Source organism: Sinohyriopsis cumingii, chromosome 6 (genome assembly GCF_028554795.1).
Source record: "Sinohyriopsis cumingii isolate HCF-2022 chromosome 6, ASM2855479v2, whole genome shotgun sequence".
Classification (NCBI taxonomy): domain Eukaryota; kingdom Metazoa; phylum Mollusca; class Bivalvia; order Unionida; family Unionidae; genus Sinohyriopsis; species Sinohyriopsis cumingii.
Genome location: NC_142966.1, coordinates 92,465,373 through 92,482,605, shown reverse-complemented (window position 1 = coordinate 92,482,605; position 17,233 = coordinate 92,465,373). Strand labels below are relative to the sequence as shown.

The 17,233-nt window shown below is 34.9% G+C and overlaps 1 protein-coding gene across 1 annotated transcript; it reads left to right on the top strand.

Annotated features, from left to right (window-relative positions):
• Positions 1 to 5,750: 5,750 nt before the first annotated feature.
• LOC149797450 (uncharacterized) lies at positions 5,751 to 15,005 on the top strand. The gene is made up of 2 exons (XM_089962263.1): positions 5,751 to 6,384; positions 11,314 to 15,005. The coding sequence occupies exon 2, from the start codon at positions 11,508 to 11,510 to the stop codon at positions 13,560 to 13,562; it is 2,055 nt and encodes a 684-aa protein (XP_089818389.1). The 5' UTR covers positions 5,751 to 6,384; positions 11,314 to 11,507; the 3' UTR covers positions 13,563 to 15,005.
• The last annotated feature ends 2,228 nt before the right edge of the window (positions 15,006 to 17,233 follow it).

Here is a 17,233-nt window from a genome sequence, read left to right as displayed (position 1 = left end):
TTTATTGTTGTTTTTCTTTAACTAAATAACTTATTAAATCTATAAAATTTGGAACTTTTCAACTTTTCCATTTGATCAACTCCGCTTCTGTACTTAATGAAAAAGAAGTGGCATCTATCCCTTCAAATCATTAAATGCATTTTAAGTGGAAAAATTGAGCGGGTGTAAACATGATGTGACATCGGCAGTTTTATACATGAAAGGGCTCCAACCTAATAACTAAAATCATCCTGAGACGACTTTATGCTGTGGACCTCTATAACCTGAAATCGACTGAATTCTTTCCGTCAATAATCCAAAGGGTTATAGCATTATCTCTCTAACTGAACAATTCAATCTGATTTTTCATTGAGATTTGCTAACCATTGACGAATTATACTTGAACTCGATAACAACCATCATTGACGCCTACTCAGGAAATCCGGTCGCTATTGAGTTCAACATCATGGCTAATGCACAGAATTCGGACGGTTTCTGAAAGCTATCATGTACGACGCCCATCATTTAGTTTATTTCTTCTTGTTTTCAGTGCTCGAAATTTTATTATTTCTCAATAAAACAAACTATTTAAAGTTGAAAGAGAAGTTTAAAAAATATGTCACTACTAAATTGCCGTTGCACAATAAACATGATTACTTTATTTTATTATATATAACAATACCATGATCACACGTACTAATGGGATTTTGTTACTTTAAATGCATATTTGGACTGCTCAACGTACTTGGGACATAATAAGAAGATCATCCATCTTTAAAAACAAATTTAAATGTCACATTTAATCCGAATCAGCTTGGAAGTTTGGAAAATCAGCCAGATATATGGGCCGAATTAGCCAGCGATTTGTACCGAATCGGCCTGGTCCGAGTTTGAGAGTAATTACCACGTTAATGAATAATGTTACTATAATAGATTTATAAATCAAGAAAGTTAACAGTAACATTTGTTTTAAAAACTTGTTTGAAATATTGTATCGTGGTGTTCCAGTGTGTGTAGTATAAGAAATCTAACGAGTTTATATGCACATACAGACTTTCAATTATAAGTGATTTATTTTTCTATTATCGACATTGCACAAAAAAGATGAATGCAGAATAGGAAGGAGGGGTTTATTATATAACGAGTGGAAAACAGTATTGAACGTAAGTGTGGAAGGAAAAATGCATATTCATCCGATGCATTTACATACAAAATCAAACGTGCATAATAAATTGATATTGGAAACATTGAATGAAAAAGCGTAAACATTTCTTTCATTTTATTTCATTGGTAGAAAATTTCTTACTTTTCAAAGATGGAGAGAAAAAAAGAGTAACATAATTAAGGATTGTTCCAGAACTGATATTATTCGTGCAGTTTAGAGCTGCGCAATGAACCATCTTGTTTTTACTTGACACTTCGCTGCACAAACTGAATACAACTCTTATACGTTAATCGTTTCAACTGACGTCACATCCTCCTTGTATGGAAGGGAGCTAACAAATTCGCGGCAGGTTCTTTCCGTTTGATCTCAGAATACAGGACAATATTTGGTATGAAATGTTGGTGCAAATACAACAGATGCAAAGAAAAAAAAATAGTCGGGATAGATTATATACACAAACTACTATATACCCTTCTATTTACAATAAAATTGTGCAGGTCCGGGTTTTCGTCCCCTTTAAGGAGAACGTATAAGGTATTGAAATAGGTTCCTGACAGTTTATTCAACTATTTAATTACTATGTGTTGTAGAGGGAAAACTAACTTACACTCGAAAAATAACCGGTCAACAGTTTCGATACCGCCAAAGCAAGTGCATAATTTGGATTGCGATTTTTTTTCTTCAGAAAAGATAAGTTACTTGTAAAATATTGTGAATAGTTTTAAAATACATCTCCACTGAGGGGTCTATGAATTTGATATGCGATTTTAAAAAAGAATAATATCTGCTCTTTAATATCGTATTAACAAATTTTTTTAAAACTTTGTTCCTTTGATTAACATTGGTTAATTCAAGTCCGAAAAATTAAACCTGCTATGTTTGGGTTGTCAATTCAAGAAATGCACAAAGGATGCTCATTGCGGATACATCATTTTTCCATGAACATACCATTAGATTTACTATAACTACCTAAGCTCCAGAGGCTCGTAGATACATGTTTAACCAAAATAAATACCGTTCAATTGATCACCTCAGAACAGAAGCACTATCGTCCGCATAAAGAGAGATCTTGCATTCCTCTGTTGCACCTGGATCCTGACTATTGATAATGTATGTATCATTAAGAATTTTAGCTGTAAAAGGTCCATACACTAGTTATGAATATTTAATTAAATTTAATTTGTCTGTTAGTTTTAAATTGTATGTATTCCATTACATGCCATTGTAATGTAGCATTGTTAACTGGATTGACATTGTCAAGAATTGAAACAATGTATCTAATTGCTGACCTCGTTCCAAAATCAGTGACAGTTTTGGTAAACAACCTTTTTTTATTATTTTTTTCTTTCTCTGAGTAAGAATCATTAAGTTGAGTCAATGTCATACATGGACTACGTGATATGAAGCACGTGTAAATTGGTAACAAACTTCTATTTTTCCAGAAGTATGAACTTTTGACCCTCATCTGGGAATCTGTTTTGCGTCTTAAGTAGTCGTATAACTGATGTTGTGATAAAAATCAAGTTGTTGTGCTCTAACACCTATCACTTTAAGCTGTGTTATGTTGTGACCAATTTGGTCTAAATTTTCTTTTCTTCAAGTTATTGAATTCAAGTGATTATTTTCTCTGCAAATACAAAAGTGCTCTGACAAAATTATTGGATAAAGACATTCATTGGAATTTATACTAAATTCAAAACTGGAATAATATTTTTGTGATTCAACAAGACACTATTGACACATCAGTAAAAGGTTGACAATTACAGACGTCATCGCCTTCCATCTTGAATTTCATGGGGATTTGAAATGAGATTCACTTATAACTTTTCATTGATAGGACTTGTGTTTTTTAATTCTATGATTATTTTTGGATTTAATTCGTAACACCGTAAGTTCTTTGTTTTTCTTTCATTTTTCACTTTGTATTCTGGGTAAATAAATTATTTGTTAAATTTTACAAAGCTTGTTGTCTTCACTTGTTTCAGTTACTTATTATAAGAGCATAGACTCGTAACACACTATTACGTATTAAGAGGGTCAAAGACTGCAAGCCTGAAGTACTCCTCTTGAAATTCAAAAGAGTGGTGAAATCAAGCTATTGACTAAAACGGACGTTATGATATCGGATTAAACATTAAAAACACCGATATAATAAAATCAGGGTGCGAGCCGAAAGATTATAAAGGTTATAGTATACGTTGATAGCTAATTCTGTAGAATGGCTATTTACCTAAACATACACGCGTGATCCAATGGCAGTTATCAACACATGAACAACAGTTAAATCCATTTGTTTGATCAATATGTATAATTTTGGACACAACGTTACTTAGTCCAATAGTAATAACCTGCACAAGATTTTATAAGTCAGATTTAATACGGATGTTACTTTAATTTTGGTGGCCCTTACATCTTAGCGTAATATAAGATAAATGTTGGTCGTCAATTGTTGTCTACAATGTTTGCCTTACTTCTAATTACTGACCCTTTGTTTATATCATTTTACACTTCTTTTGTGGTCATACGTAATTATTGTAATTGGAGGAAGAGTTCCTAGTTATTATTTGTGTCATATCTCTGTCTTAATATTTTATAGCCTTGTTTCAGTAATCGGATTCCAGAAAACTTCGGTTCTGAAAGTTGTCAAAATAGTTAGTAACTTCTTCTTTAATTTTAGTGTTTAACCCATCTCAAAATTCTAATAAAAAATCGTGGCATTTTAGTTATCTCTGTACACATTCTGTAGACAGTGCTTTAATATGGTATAGTTTAAATGAGAGTTATTACATTTTACAGTAACCTTGACCATGTGGCAATGAAGATTTTCCTACAGTAGATAGTATTACTGCGTCATGGTTCTATTGGCAATAATGAACATTTTTTTAGTATTAAGAAAATACACTATATTTTTAGAAATATAAAATCTGTCTATTCTTCTGGCTAGTAAAGTTAAGGAACAGTCTTGAATAGGTATGTACCATGTATGTGTTTTAAGTTAATGATTCAATTTTTTTTTAAAATGTTAAATTAAAATTTAGATTTTAAATTTTGAATGAAGATTTTATAATTATTTAATTTACCAATATTATCGAATTTGAAGTTTAAAACAGTTGAAATTGCTATCTAAAAAAAATATTGTGTTGTCCTGTTAATTACAGGTACAAGCGAAGGAATTAACAGCTTTCTTAATTATGGTTTGGGAGAGGGGCATACATATTGCGCGGTATGGTGCATTATTATATGTTAAATCTACATAAACTAATCTTCCTTCAAAATTGGTATCAAATTTAGAAAATGTAATATTATTGTTATATTTAGAATTGCGACACCAGAAAAACGACCCTAGCCCGAACCACATATTGCATTAAAACATTGCATATTTTCTTTAATTTGGAAAGCAAGAGTTCTATCTTGTGCACACGTTTCTTGTAGAAATATAATACATGATTTGAAGTTACCAAGTCTCACAGTTTTTGCCCTGTACTGGCTCGAAAGTCATTGCTATTTAATGCAAGTATATTAATTTTACACGTGTAGTATTTTTTGTAGGTGTGGCATATGCAAACCAATTACAATGTCGTGCATATGTATATCAAGGTGACGAGGTCAAGAGGTGCGTCTACTTTGTGCAAACCAAATGCACGATGTGAGCCGATTTGATGAGCGAAATTCATTATGTATTAGAAAATATGTTGATATCAGGACTGTCTTATAGAAGAATAATAAAAGGAGGTGGGATGTATAAGAAAAAATGTAATGACCAATACATTAAATAAAGGGACATGGTCAAGTTGTTATTATAAAACTTGAAAATTTGAATAATACTAAATGAATAAATACGAGGAATACTATACAGTTTAGGGGAGTAATACGAAAAGTAGTAAGGAAAAATAATCAAAGATGAATAGAACGAAAACAAAAGACTAAGTGATGACGAGTAAGAAAAAGTAGTGAATAGTAACAGATTATCATGTGTAGTACAGTCTCAGATTTTCAGTAAATAATAAAAATGGTATGAATATGAATTTATTAGTCAGCGATATATGTGAACTGCCATTGAGCCTGTTCATATCATACTTGGCTTATTTTACGTACTTAAATATCCTTTGACGTTCCGTATTCATTCACATTTTTTCCATGAAAGACAGGAATTATGAATTGTCTCCATATTCCATATCAGAACTTTCACTGTTGCTCCTGACACTGCGTCTGGTTCTCTTAATTGGTGATGTGTGTGTGATTAAATGTTTAACGTAGCTTTAACACTTGTTCAGTCATATCGCTACGATGTCTGCAGTGTGACAGTTTATAGTGATGTTTAGCGCTGGGGCTATGTAGAATGATGTCCCACCCAGTCACATTATCCTGACACCAGGCCAACCAGTCCAAGCGAGGTAGATGTTTGTACCATTTTAAAAAGTGTTGGTGAGACTCAACCGGGGTAAGAACCCGCGACCTCCTGCATCCGAGGCGGATGCACTACCTTTAGGCCACCGGAGCGGTTCTTAATTGGTAATAACTTCCCACTTTCCTTATCAGTATCGAATGCCCTCTTTGTTGGTTTCTCTTCTGCTGGGCTGGGGAGGGTGGGTGAGCGAGAGGTCATACAGTTCAAGATTTTTTATTCCGGCACTGAAGAGATTGCTAGGGTGGATTCAATAGTTTCCCGGACCAGAAGACAGGCAATTCAATGATACCAAATAAACTGGAACAAACGACAAGTCAGTTTTTTAACAAGTCATTACGCCGATGAATGTGATGAGTTATCCCATTATAAGTTAACATGGATGCGAGGCCAAATGACATAATGATACAGCCCAGCGTAGGTCGTGCCTCGTCCGGTTTACATTTTGTGTCATGTGCCAAATCCGTCACAATAGTTTGTTACCACTCTGGAGTCCATAATTCTAATCCGCTTTCAATCAGGTTTATTTTATACAGATCTCGGACAAGTTCATTAATGTGTGGGATCCAGGTATACGTGGTCTCGCGTCTTGTTGGCTGAGCTTTGTTACTACTTTAGAGTACGTGTTGCTGATTCAGTTTTGATCGATCTTGGATTATATGGTTATTATCATCAATATATCAGATGAGTTCGATAATGAGCGAGATTCACGCTGACTGTCTGAGCTGTCTGTCCCTGTGGAAGTCACATTTCTGATCATATTTTATTTGATGACTTATATCTTCAAGATCTGGGATGGGTTCGATAATGAGTGAGATCCACAAATAAAAATCAGGTAATCTTGCATGTAACTAGCTACGTTTGTAACCACTCTAGAGATCGTATTTCTGATCAGGTTTTGATCAAACGTGGGATATATCCTTATGGCATTAAGATCTTGGACAAGTTTGATAATGAACAGTCCCATGCATTACAAATGAGGTGATCTTATCTACTAAATAAGACTATAACCACTCTAGAAGTTAATTTAACCAAATTTAGAATAGAACTCACATGATCAGGATCTTAGACATAAACAAAAGTGAATAGGATCCACGCATATTTATAAGGTGCTCTTGCCAGTGGGGTACTATGGGTAACTGACGCCCTGTTTCAGATCAGACTTTGACCAGCTTCAAATAGTAGCTACATTAATGATTTATGAAGCGTCTTTGACCAACTTCAAATAGTAGCTACATTAATGATTTATGAAGCGTCTTTGAGCAACTTCAATTGTAGCCACATTAATGATTTATCAAGCGTCTTTTCCTCCGAAGTATATTTCTCATCCAATTTCTATAAAACTTACTAAATGTGTTGGCATCATGAAGATCTTAGATGATTTCCTTATGAGGAAGAGATGATGATGATGATGATGTGTGTGTGTGTGTGTGTATGTGTGTGAATAAATCCATTATCTTTCGACGTTTTTTTCAGAAGAATAGTACAAAAAGTAAACAAAACATTATACACATTTTTGGGTGATTGTTTACCTAGGTTTATTGTTACAGTACTTCATAAACTGCTTATTAAAATTGTCAACTATTAAGTTGTGCGTGTAGGGTAAGTGGTATCAATGGTATCGCGTTTAGATAATGACCGCGCATGACTGGAAAATGCTTTTGATTTTCTTGATAAATGTAGACATTTTCTGGTTTAAAAGTAAATTTTGAAAGGAATTAAAAGTAAAAACACATGCAGTGTGGTTTGAATGTTAGTATAAATTTGGTAGAAAATTTCTACGAGAAAAAGTTATGCTGGAATCATACGGCCAAGGTAAAGTTATTTGCAATTGTCTTTGATCTGATTGCGGTAAACTTGTAACGAAAATTATATCATAGGATTACTACCGAATAACCTGTTTTTGCGCCATCTTTTATCTATGGTCAAAATTGCGTCATTAAATCCTTTATACTTTCAAACCTGATCCGTCCTTAATCGATATTACCTAGCCTAACAAAATGTTATTACAGAAATTAAAACAATATTTTTAATTTCTCTGGAATCAAATAAGGATAGAATAAAAAAATATCCATTGTTATAAGTCCTAAATTATTTCTTTATTAATTTTTTTTTTGGGGGGGGGGGGATGAACTGGTATTTCTGTACAATCCCTGTGAGGGCAAATGAATGTACACCTTTCAATGATTTACAAAATTGGTACTAAGAGCTGCCTCGCTCGGCGCTCAGCATTAAGAGGTTAGTGTTAGGACTGGTTGGCCTAGTGTCAGAATAATGTGACTGGGTACTAGACATCACAATAAACTGCCACATTGAAGACATCGTAGCGATATGACTGAAAAATTGTTAAAGCTACGTTAAAAATCCAAATCACGTCACATCACATCTAATGTGTTTGATCTGAACATTGATCATCAGACTAGTGCATGTTCCGACTGATATCGTGTTTACCAACGGAGGGGGGCGGCATTTTACTTACAGGTATGAAATTCCCTACCTCGCCCGAAACAGGCATGTTTCTTTTGATCTCTATTTGTTACCGTTCCCTTTTGTATGTTGTCCTACGCAGCTATTTATAAGCTATTAACAATTTGTTCCCAAAACTTACAGAAACAAAATACTTGTCTGATCTTCAAACACGTTTCATTGTCAGTTTTTAAATATTGAGAAAACTCGAATAATACACACAGTCTGTTTTTATTCAATGATCCAGTTTGTTGTTTCTATTCATTATTGTTGGAATTAAAAATAGACATACCCGATTTCGACCGCGACGGCTTTGATTTGTTTAAAAAGAAAACAATAAAATAGTTTTGCATACATCTCATTTCTAGAGCTCAGTGCAAACATTGCTCTGCCTTCTTTAATTGATGCAAAATATTTCCACAAAACTTAAATTTACATTTAAGAAGTATGCATTACTTTGGATTTAAAAAAAAAACAGAATTTTGTTTACAAATTAGCAAACGATGTGTGTGTGTGTGTGTGTGAACGTAGTCTTAACAATTTGTCAGTCACATCGCTACGATGTCTGCAGTGTTGAAGTTTATAGTGATGTCTAGCACTTGGGCATCATGCCGCGGACATGTAACATCATGTCCAACCCAATCACACTATCCCGACCCCCAGACCGATCAGTCATAACACTAACCTCTTTGTGCTGATCGTAAAGAGAGGCAGCTGTTAGTTCCATTTTTTTATGTCTTTGATATGATTTCGGGGGTTTGAACCCGCGACTTCCCGCATCCGAGGCGCACGCTCTAACCGCTTCGGCATCCGGAGCGGTCGACAAATCAATATTGCTTCAAAAATAAATGCATAGGATAAAACAGGTACGAAAACCAAAATTTGTCTAGACTAAAATTCTAACTATGGACAGTTTTCCCGAAATTTAAACTTGTACCTTATTGGACTTATGCACGAATCTGCGATCGTAGGTAATGAAAATAAATGTAAAAGTAGAAAATTTTAAGGAATGCGATATAACTTAAAGGTAAATTACAACAAAACAACTTCATATCAATAGTAATTTTTACCATAATTAAAACCTCCACGTATGACAATGATGCAAACTACGAAAGATCGGTTGTTGTTGTTGTTGTTAGGGGAATAGCGCCATTTTAGTATGGAAATAAAAGAATGGAAAGGAATTGCAAAAATTATAATGTTCATGAAGCTAAATCTGTAGACGCTAACAAACTAAATTAGAACGCTCCGGTGGCCTAATGGTTAGAGCGTCCGCCTCGGATTCGGGAGGTCGCGGGTTTAAAACCTAGCCGAGTCATACCAAAGACATAAAAATGGTACAAACAGCTACCTCGCTTTGCGATCAGCATGAAAAGTTTAGTGTTGGGACTGGTGACCTGGTGTCAGGTTTATGTGTCCTGGTGGGACATTATGTTACATGTGTCCTGCATGATGCCCCAGTGCTAGACATTACTATAAACTGCTACACTGCAAGCAAAAATTGCTAGAGCTACGTTAAAAAAAGATCCAGATCACACACACACACACACACACACATGCAGTAGACTAAACTAACTGTGACAACTTTGCTCCGGAATGGGTTTAGCTTTCACTAATGCTTCTACTGCCTATTATCGTGGTCAAAGGTTTCACTGCATACATAAATACATATATAAATACTGTGTGACCTCTGAAAGCATGTAATTTATGTTAACGGATGATAACTTGGCAGAAAATAGCGTCGTATACACTGATGTAGTGGTGCACCATAAAAAGTATCAAAAAGTAAAATGAACTTGTACAATGAAAATTGAACCATAGTTTAATGAAAATCGTATGAAAACACAAGGATGTAAATTAAAACTATTGCTCTGAGCTTACCAGAAATATCTTTATGAAATTAGCACTTATCTTTGGAAAAACGACAAATTCGTGCTTTGTAGGGTGATATGATTTTTTTTAAACAATGGAAAACTTGATGGCCGTCTACATCGTCCTCAGTAACTTATTCTAGATGCAACGCTCGAGGTTGGACGTTACGATATATCATATCGAGACCATTTTGCCACATTATTTCAAGTCGAACTACTGTAGCTCAGTGGTTTATGCTTTTGGATTCCTAACCAGAATGATGCGAGTTCGATTCTCGCCACTGGATCAGCTAGATCAGCTACCGTGATGTATCTTTGGGCGAGGTACATTACTTTCCTCGTCACTTTATAGCGTTCACGTTGTTGATGTGCTGTGAAAAAGAAACGGAAAAAGAAACGAAACCAATCGCTTAATTTCAAACCACATAACTAGTAATTTTGTTGCACTTTTCTTCTTACTTTATATACATGTGTGTGTGTGTGTACTAGCACACCGCTTTTCTTTAACATTTAGTTAATTGGTAAAGATCTCAAAGAAACTGTTTAATATTAATATAATAAAGTGTAGCTTTGGCCTTTATTTATTCTTTGCATCATTGCAAATTTTCCTATTGTTGAACAAGTCACAGGAAACAAGTTTATAGAGATATTTACATCTCTGCATACACAAAAATCATGCCGTCGTCCCCATGTCAGGTAAATATGTGATCGTTTCACTACCGGACGCAGAGATTTTAAAATGTGTTAAATTTATTTCCGTCTCTGCAATTCATTAAAATGTGACTGGTGACATCCTTTGGAAAGTCGTTGCATAATGTCAATAAATGTGATTTTTTTAAAAATCTGTATCCGTCCTAAACAATTTACTCACTTGGTGGCTCAGTTGTTTGATTGCCGTACTCGTGATCGAACGGATTGGTATTTTTATTCGCATCATAGGTTTGCCACTTTTCCTTCATTACACCAGTAATGTGGTGTGTGTGTTGGCAAGGCATTTTACTCCAATTATCTCTGCAATAATTAACCAAATTGTACTAATGTGTCCTAAAACACCAAACAAAACCCAACTGTCTTGGTGGCAAAATAAGTTTTCATGTGCTAATAATATTTGTGACCTGGCAAGCATGCATGAAACATTGCATTACGTTAAAATTTAGTACTGCAATGTACATTACTGGAATCGTTAGTATAACATCATAGCTATATATTGCTGGCTTCCTGTTTCGTTAAGCTGATACAAATGAAAGGTTAGAGATATGGCCCGGGGCACTTATAACATGCTGTCTCACAACTCTTATGAACATTAATATAACGGGATTTTTGCATAATTACATGTCATCTCACTGAGGTGACTTGTTTAGTAAAGAGCTTAATATATTGGACCAAGCGACCTTTATTTGTAATAATTTTATTTTGTATCATGTTAGATCCGGAAAGTTGAAGTATTCTCCACAATACCATTCGTTCGTTATCGTGAAGGTTGAAAAGAAAAGAGGCTCTAAACCATACATCTGACAACAACGTTCGAAGATCTTCCTCTTAACAGTGACAAAATAATGGTGAAGTTCGTTAAACGATGACATATATACAACTTTGACGATAGAACAACATTCCTTCAAGAATGGCGACAGTGTTTCCTTTCATTGCGATACCGATGAAGATTTGTACACGTGCATTCATTTGGCTTGTCAACTGTATCGGCATCTTCACCACATCGCTCAGACGATATCTTATCATGGGAAGACGAAACAGAGCAAAACAGACTATTTTGGGTTTGGTTTCGGTACTTTTGACCTATTACATGTATCAGACTTTAACAATGCCAGTGCGTTTCTTATTCACCAATGCCAATATCAATACCCAGTGCATCATCCCTGACCTTGACCCTTTTGATAAGTCAATCATGAAGTTCGTCTGGCATCCGGACCCCATTCATTGTGACCCTACCCCATCCTTAATGTACATCGATGATGATGGAATTTTGAAATTCAATGTATCCTCTGTGCAGTATTATGGAAAAGAGGATTTTAAGTGTTCATATCGAATTCTTATACGTAACAAGAATGATGACTATCATGTGACGTTCGGTGATGCTGTTGATTTCAAACCACCAGTCAAAGTCCCTGCTGATTTTGTTCGAGTGACCTGTACAAATTCGAATTCGAAAACGGTGTATGATAACCTGCATGTTAACATAGATACACAAAAGGTGAGAAAAAAGAAAGAAGTTTTAAGTGAGGACGATAGTCATTTTAGTGTGTTCATGTTTGGTTTAGACTCTACATCTCGATTATCCGCCATACGAAAACTTACAAAAACGTATGAATACATCACCAAAGAATTAGAAGCTTTTGTCTTTAAAGGTTATATGAAAGTTGCTGATAACACGTTTCCAAATTTGGTACCAGTCTTGACCGGAAAGAGGGCATGGACAAACGAATTACCACTAAATAATTATATAGATGACCCTATAGATAACTTTCCGTTTATCTGGAAGAACTTCTCACAAGCTAAATATGTCACATATTTTGCCGAAGACTACCCAGAAATTGCCACCTTTAATACCAATGCAGGAGGGTTCTTGGAAGAACCAACTGACCATTACATGCGACCATTCATGCTGGGAATGAAAAAAGTTGACCTTATCCAGTTCGTTCTCAACTCTGTGATGATTCAGTTTGAATACAGTAAATTTCATTTAAGAAAACAGTCTTCCCTTTGCTTTGGTAACCAACCAAAGCACGCTATATTGATTGACTATTACAGACGCTTCGTTAAGGCTTATAGGAACCAACGCCGGTTCGGTTTCTCGTGGCTAACAGAAATTTGTCATGAGTTTATTAACTTTCTGGAGTTAGGAGACGAGGATATTTTCAATTTTTTCAAATTTTTGAAACAAGATGGACACCTAGATAGAGCTTTTCTAATATTTTACAGCGATCATGGTTCTAGAATTGATGATATTCGGAACACTTTTGTAGGCCGAATTGAGGAACGGATGCCACTCTTAAGCATTGTAGTGCCAGAAGTCTTACTCCAAAAATACCCTGACTTGCATCAAAACATTCTGGAAAATACTGAAAGACTTACCACTAATTTTGATCTTCACGAAACTTTGAAAGATATTGTTCAAGGAAACTACGATTTGCATGGAGCTTTAAAGAATCAAATTCCAAGCAGAGGGGTAAGCCTTTTTAAACCTATTTCTAATACTCGGTCGTGCGCAGAAGCCTGGATTCCAGAAAATTACTGCGCATGTTACAAGTCCGACATATTGAACCCTAACGATCCAGTACTGGAGAAGGTTGCTAATTTTATTGTGCACCACATCAACAACCTTCTTACCAAATACAAGGATGTATGTGCCAAACTGAAACTTTTGAAAGTTCACGAAGCGCAGTTGATATCATCAGGGCTTTCAGCAATGGGTGAGGAAGAAACTAGATTAACTCTTTATAAATTTATATCCAAACCGGAAAAAGAAAAACATAGACGTTATCTTGTCCTATTTGAAACAATTCCCGGAAATGCTCTGTTTGAGGGCACAGTGGATTATCATGTAGAGAAGGGTTTAGAAGTACTAGGAGACATTAGTAGGACTAATAAATATGGCAATCAGTCCCATTGTATCAAGGAGAGACGACTAAAACTGTACTGCTTGTGTAATTCTTGGTAAATCAATTCAATCCCATTGTGTCAAGGAGAGACGACTAAAACTGTACTGCTTGTGTAATTCTTGGTAAATCAGTCCCATTGTGTCAAGGAGAGACGACTAAAACTGTACTGTTTCTGTAATTCTTGGCAAATCAATCCCATTGTGTCAAGGAGAGACGACTAAAACTGTACTGCTTGTGTAATTCTTGGTAAATCAATCCCATTGTGTCAAGCAGAGACGACTAAAACTGTACTGCTTGTGTAATTCTTGGTAAATCAATCCCATTGTGTCAAGGAGAGACGACTAAAACTGTACTGCTTGTGTAATTCTTGGTAAATCAGTCCCATTGTGTCAAGGAGAGACGACTAAAACTTTACTGCTTGTGTAATTCTTGGTAAATCAGTCCCATTGTGTCAAGGAGAGACGACTAAAACTGTACTGTTTCTGTAATTCTTGGCAAATCAATTCCATTGTGTCAAGGAGAGACGACTAAAACTGTACTGTTTCTGTAATTCTTGGTAAATCAGTCTCATTGTGTCAAGAAGAGACGACTAAAACTTTACTGCTTGTGTAATTCTTGGTAAATCAGTCCCATTGTGTCGAGGAGAGACGACTAAAACTGTACTGTTTCTGTAATTCCTGACAAATCAATTCCACTGTGTCAAGGAGAGACGACTAAAACTGTACTGTTTCTGTAATTCTTGGTAAATCAGTCTCATTGTGTCAAGAAGAGACGACTAAAACTTTACTGCTTGTGTAATTCTTGGTAAATCAGTCTCATTGTGTCAAGAAGAGACGACTAAAACTTTACTGCTTGTGTAATTCTTGGTAAATCAATCCCATTGTGTCAAGGAGAGACGACTAAAACTGTACTGCTTGTGTAATTCTTGGTAAATCAGTCCCATTGTGTCAAGGAGAGACGACTAAAACTGTACTGCTTGTGTAATTCTTGGTAAATCAATCCCATTGTGTCAAGGAGAGACGACTAAAACTGTACTGCTTGTGTAATTCTTGGTAAATCAATCCCATTGTGTCGAGGAGAGACGACTAAAACTGTACTGCTTGTGTAATTCTTGGTGAAAACAAAAGTGAACATCCGTTTTTTGTGTCATATTTTGTTAGCGTCAGCAATACAACGATTGCTGATGCAGTTTATTTATAAAAGCAATTCGTCGTTAGTATTAACCAAGTTTCCAGTGGACTATCTCGGTTCTGTTTATATTCCAGTGATGATATGAAACAAATATCCATGGCTAAAGACGAATTTACAAAGGAAACTAAATTCTTATCATACATCAATGATATAATTGATGTGCCATTTTGTGCCAAAGTCAAGACATGTCATAGATATCATTGTAATATACACTTCACATTGTCACAACTTCAAATGCAGAATGTTCTTTTTATTTCGTTTTTATAAAGAAACTTTCAAGCGATAACGTGAATAAAATTTGAAGAGTTAAACTAGTAAAAAAAGAAAGAAACCACTAAATCAATTCCCACCACTTTGGAGAGGATCTGGTTCACTGATTGCTGCTTTTGATTAAAATATTCACTATCACTGCACAAAACGTGCTTTTGAAATGTGATTCTGGAGACTTCGTTAGAAGATGGTGGATTATGTGATAACGATAAGAATAGGACTAATCCTATCAAAGTAATGGTAATTCCTTTTCATATATATATATATATATATATATATATATATATATATATATATATATATATATATATATATATATATATATAATAGAGAGAGAGAGAAATAAGTATTACATTCCTGTATATAAGTATCATATTATCGGGAACCACCTGACCTTCTCTCTCAGGCCATCTTCTTTAACTATGATTCCGATACAAGATAAGATAAGAATTTTTTATTTCAGACTACAAAGTCCATACAATACCTCTAAATTAAAATATAATTATAAAGTAAAAACATTGTAAGCATAAAAGAACACATATATCATATATACAAGTATACAGATACATCTACAACAATTAATTGTGTCATGCATTGTTAAGAATGAAATTAAATGGCACATTTAAAGAGTAATTTGTTCCATCTACTAATAATATGAGAATTTAAATGAATGTCATAGTTCCTAAGAGATTTCAAAATACAGTTCTTACTATTAGATATTCTTGTCACCATTGAGAAAACATACTTTCTCATTACTTCATCAAAACTGAATACATTATAATTTACAAACATGTTCCATCTAGGACGACCTAATAGACAACGAAGACTGTTATTATAACCAATAACTAGCTTTCTTTTCATACATTCACTAACGTTTTTCCACAGAGTAGCACAGTACATAGTGCAGCAATAAGATTTTAATAATCTAATTTTGATATTCAATGAACAGTTCATAAATTCACGTGGAAGCATGTTTATTCGAGTACACAAAAGTCGGTAATGTCTCATCATATCTTCATTATCCGACCGATTGGATTTAAAAATATGACCCAAATAGGTATAACTGTTGACATATGTAAGAGCATTGCCGTTAAGATGTACAGGAAGAGGAGATGGTAATTTGAAAGACGTTGGCTGAAAGACCATGCATACTGACTTTTTGTATTATAGATGATACCATTCTCAAATGCGGTATGTTAATCTATATACGATCAAGTACTTTTTAGTGCTACTGGTCTGTGAATTTCACTAGATGCGGCAGCAAGCCACCGCATCCAATCAAAGTCAACTTTTTCCAATTTGAACACTTTTTTCCTGCATGATGGAGACAAGGGGAGCACACAACTGGAATGGACTCACAAAAAGCAGTTTTCTACTGTCGGTCCCTTTTTGTACAAATACATCCTTCCCATCAAATACACATGTAACCGCTTGTCTCTGGTATTTAGTCATACTTTCGATGTTACACTTACAAAATATCCTTTTTAAGTCAATTGCCACTACCATTTTCGACCGATGTACAAAGCACCGCTATCACACGGTATTGATTAATTGTCATTACATGCTAGAGGAGACAACCATGGAATCCCATAAATGTCGCTAGGACAAAGCACTGAAATATCTTATCGACCAGCCAAGATGTAGCTGGGGTTAACATAATGGAAACTTGGCCACTGCAGATAATGTAACCCATATTTCTGCTGTTATTTTTAGTAACTCATCTGATGTACATAACTGTCTCAACTTTGAATGCTGCAATCCAAAGTGCATAAAAGAACGCATTCCTTTGATATTGCATCAAAACTGATTGTAAACGGTGAATGTTCACAAGAACAGAGACACGCAAAATTCCAGAAATACGTTCACAAAGAAAACTAAGCAGAGTGTATCATCAATCAGACAATGCAGAGGGAGAATTAAACACAGCAGTTAAAGTTCACGGGGGATAACCGAGAATTAATTTTACGTCAACAGATGTAATACCATTAGTTACAATTTATAACACACGCTACACTAATATCTTCCTGGTGATATGGAGGCGAAGATATGAACAGTTACATCGTCGGAGAAATACTGACAAAAGTTTTAGGAGAAACAATGTTCAACCGTTAGGGACGATACAAAATGGAAGCAAATTGTTACCAGGTCTAAATTTTACTTCACTGAAACAGGGAACTGGATAGCGATACAAGTTATCAAATGTGTTCAGATATAATAGAAAGAAACTTAATTAAATTTAGTAATGGTAATAATAATTACAGGACATGTA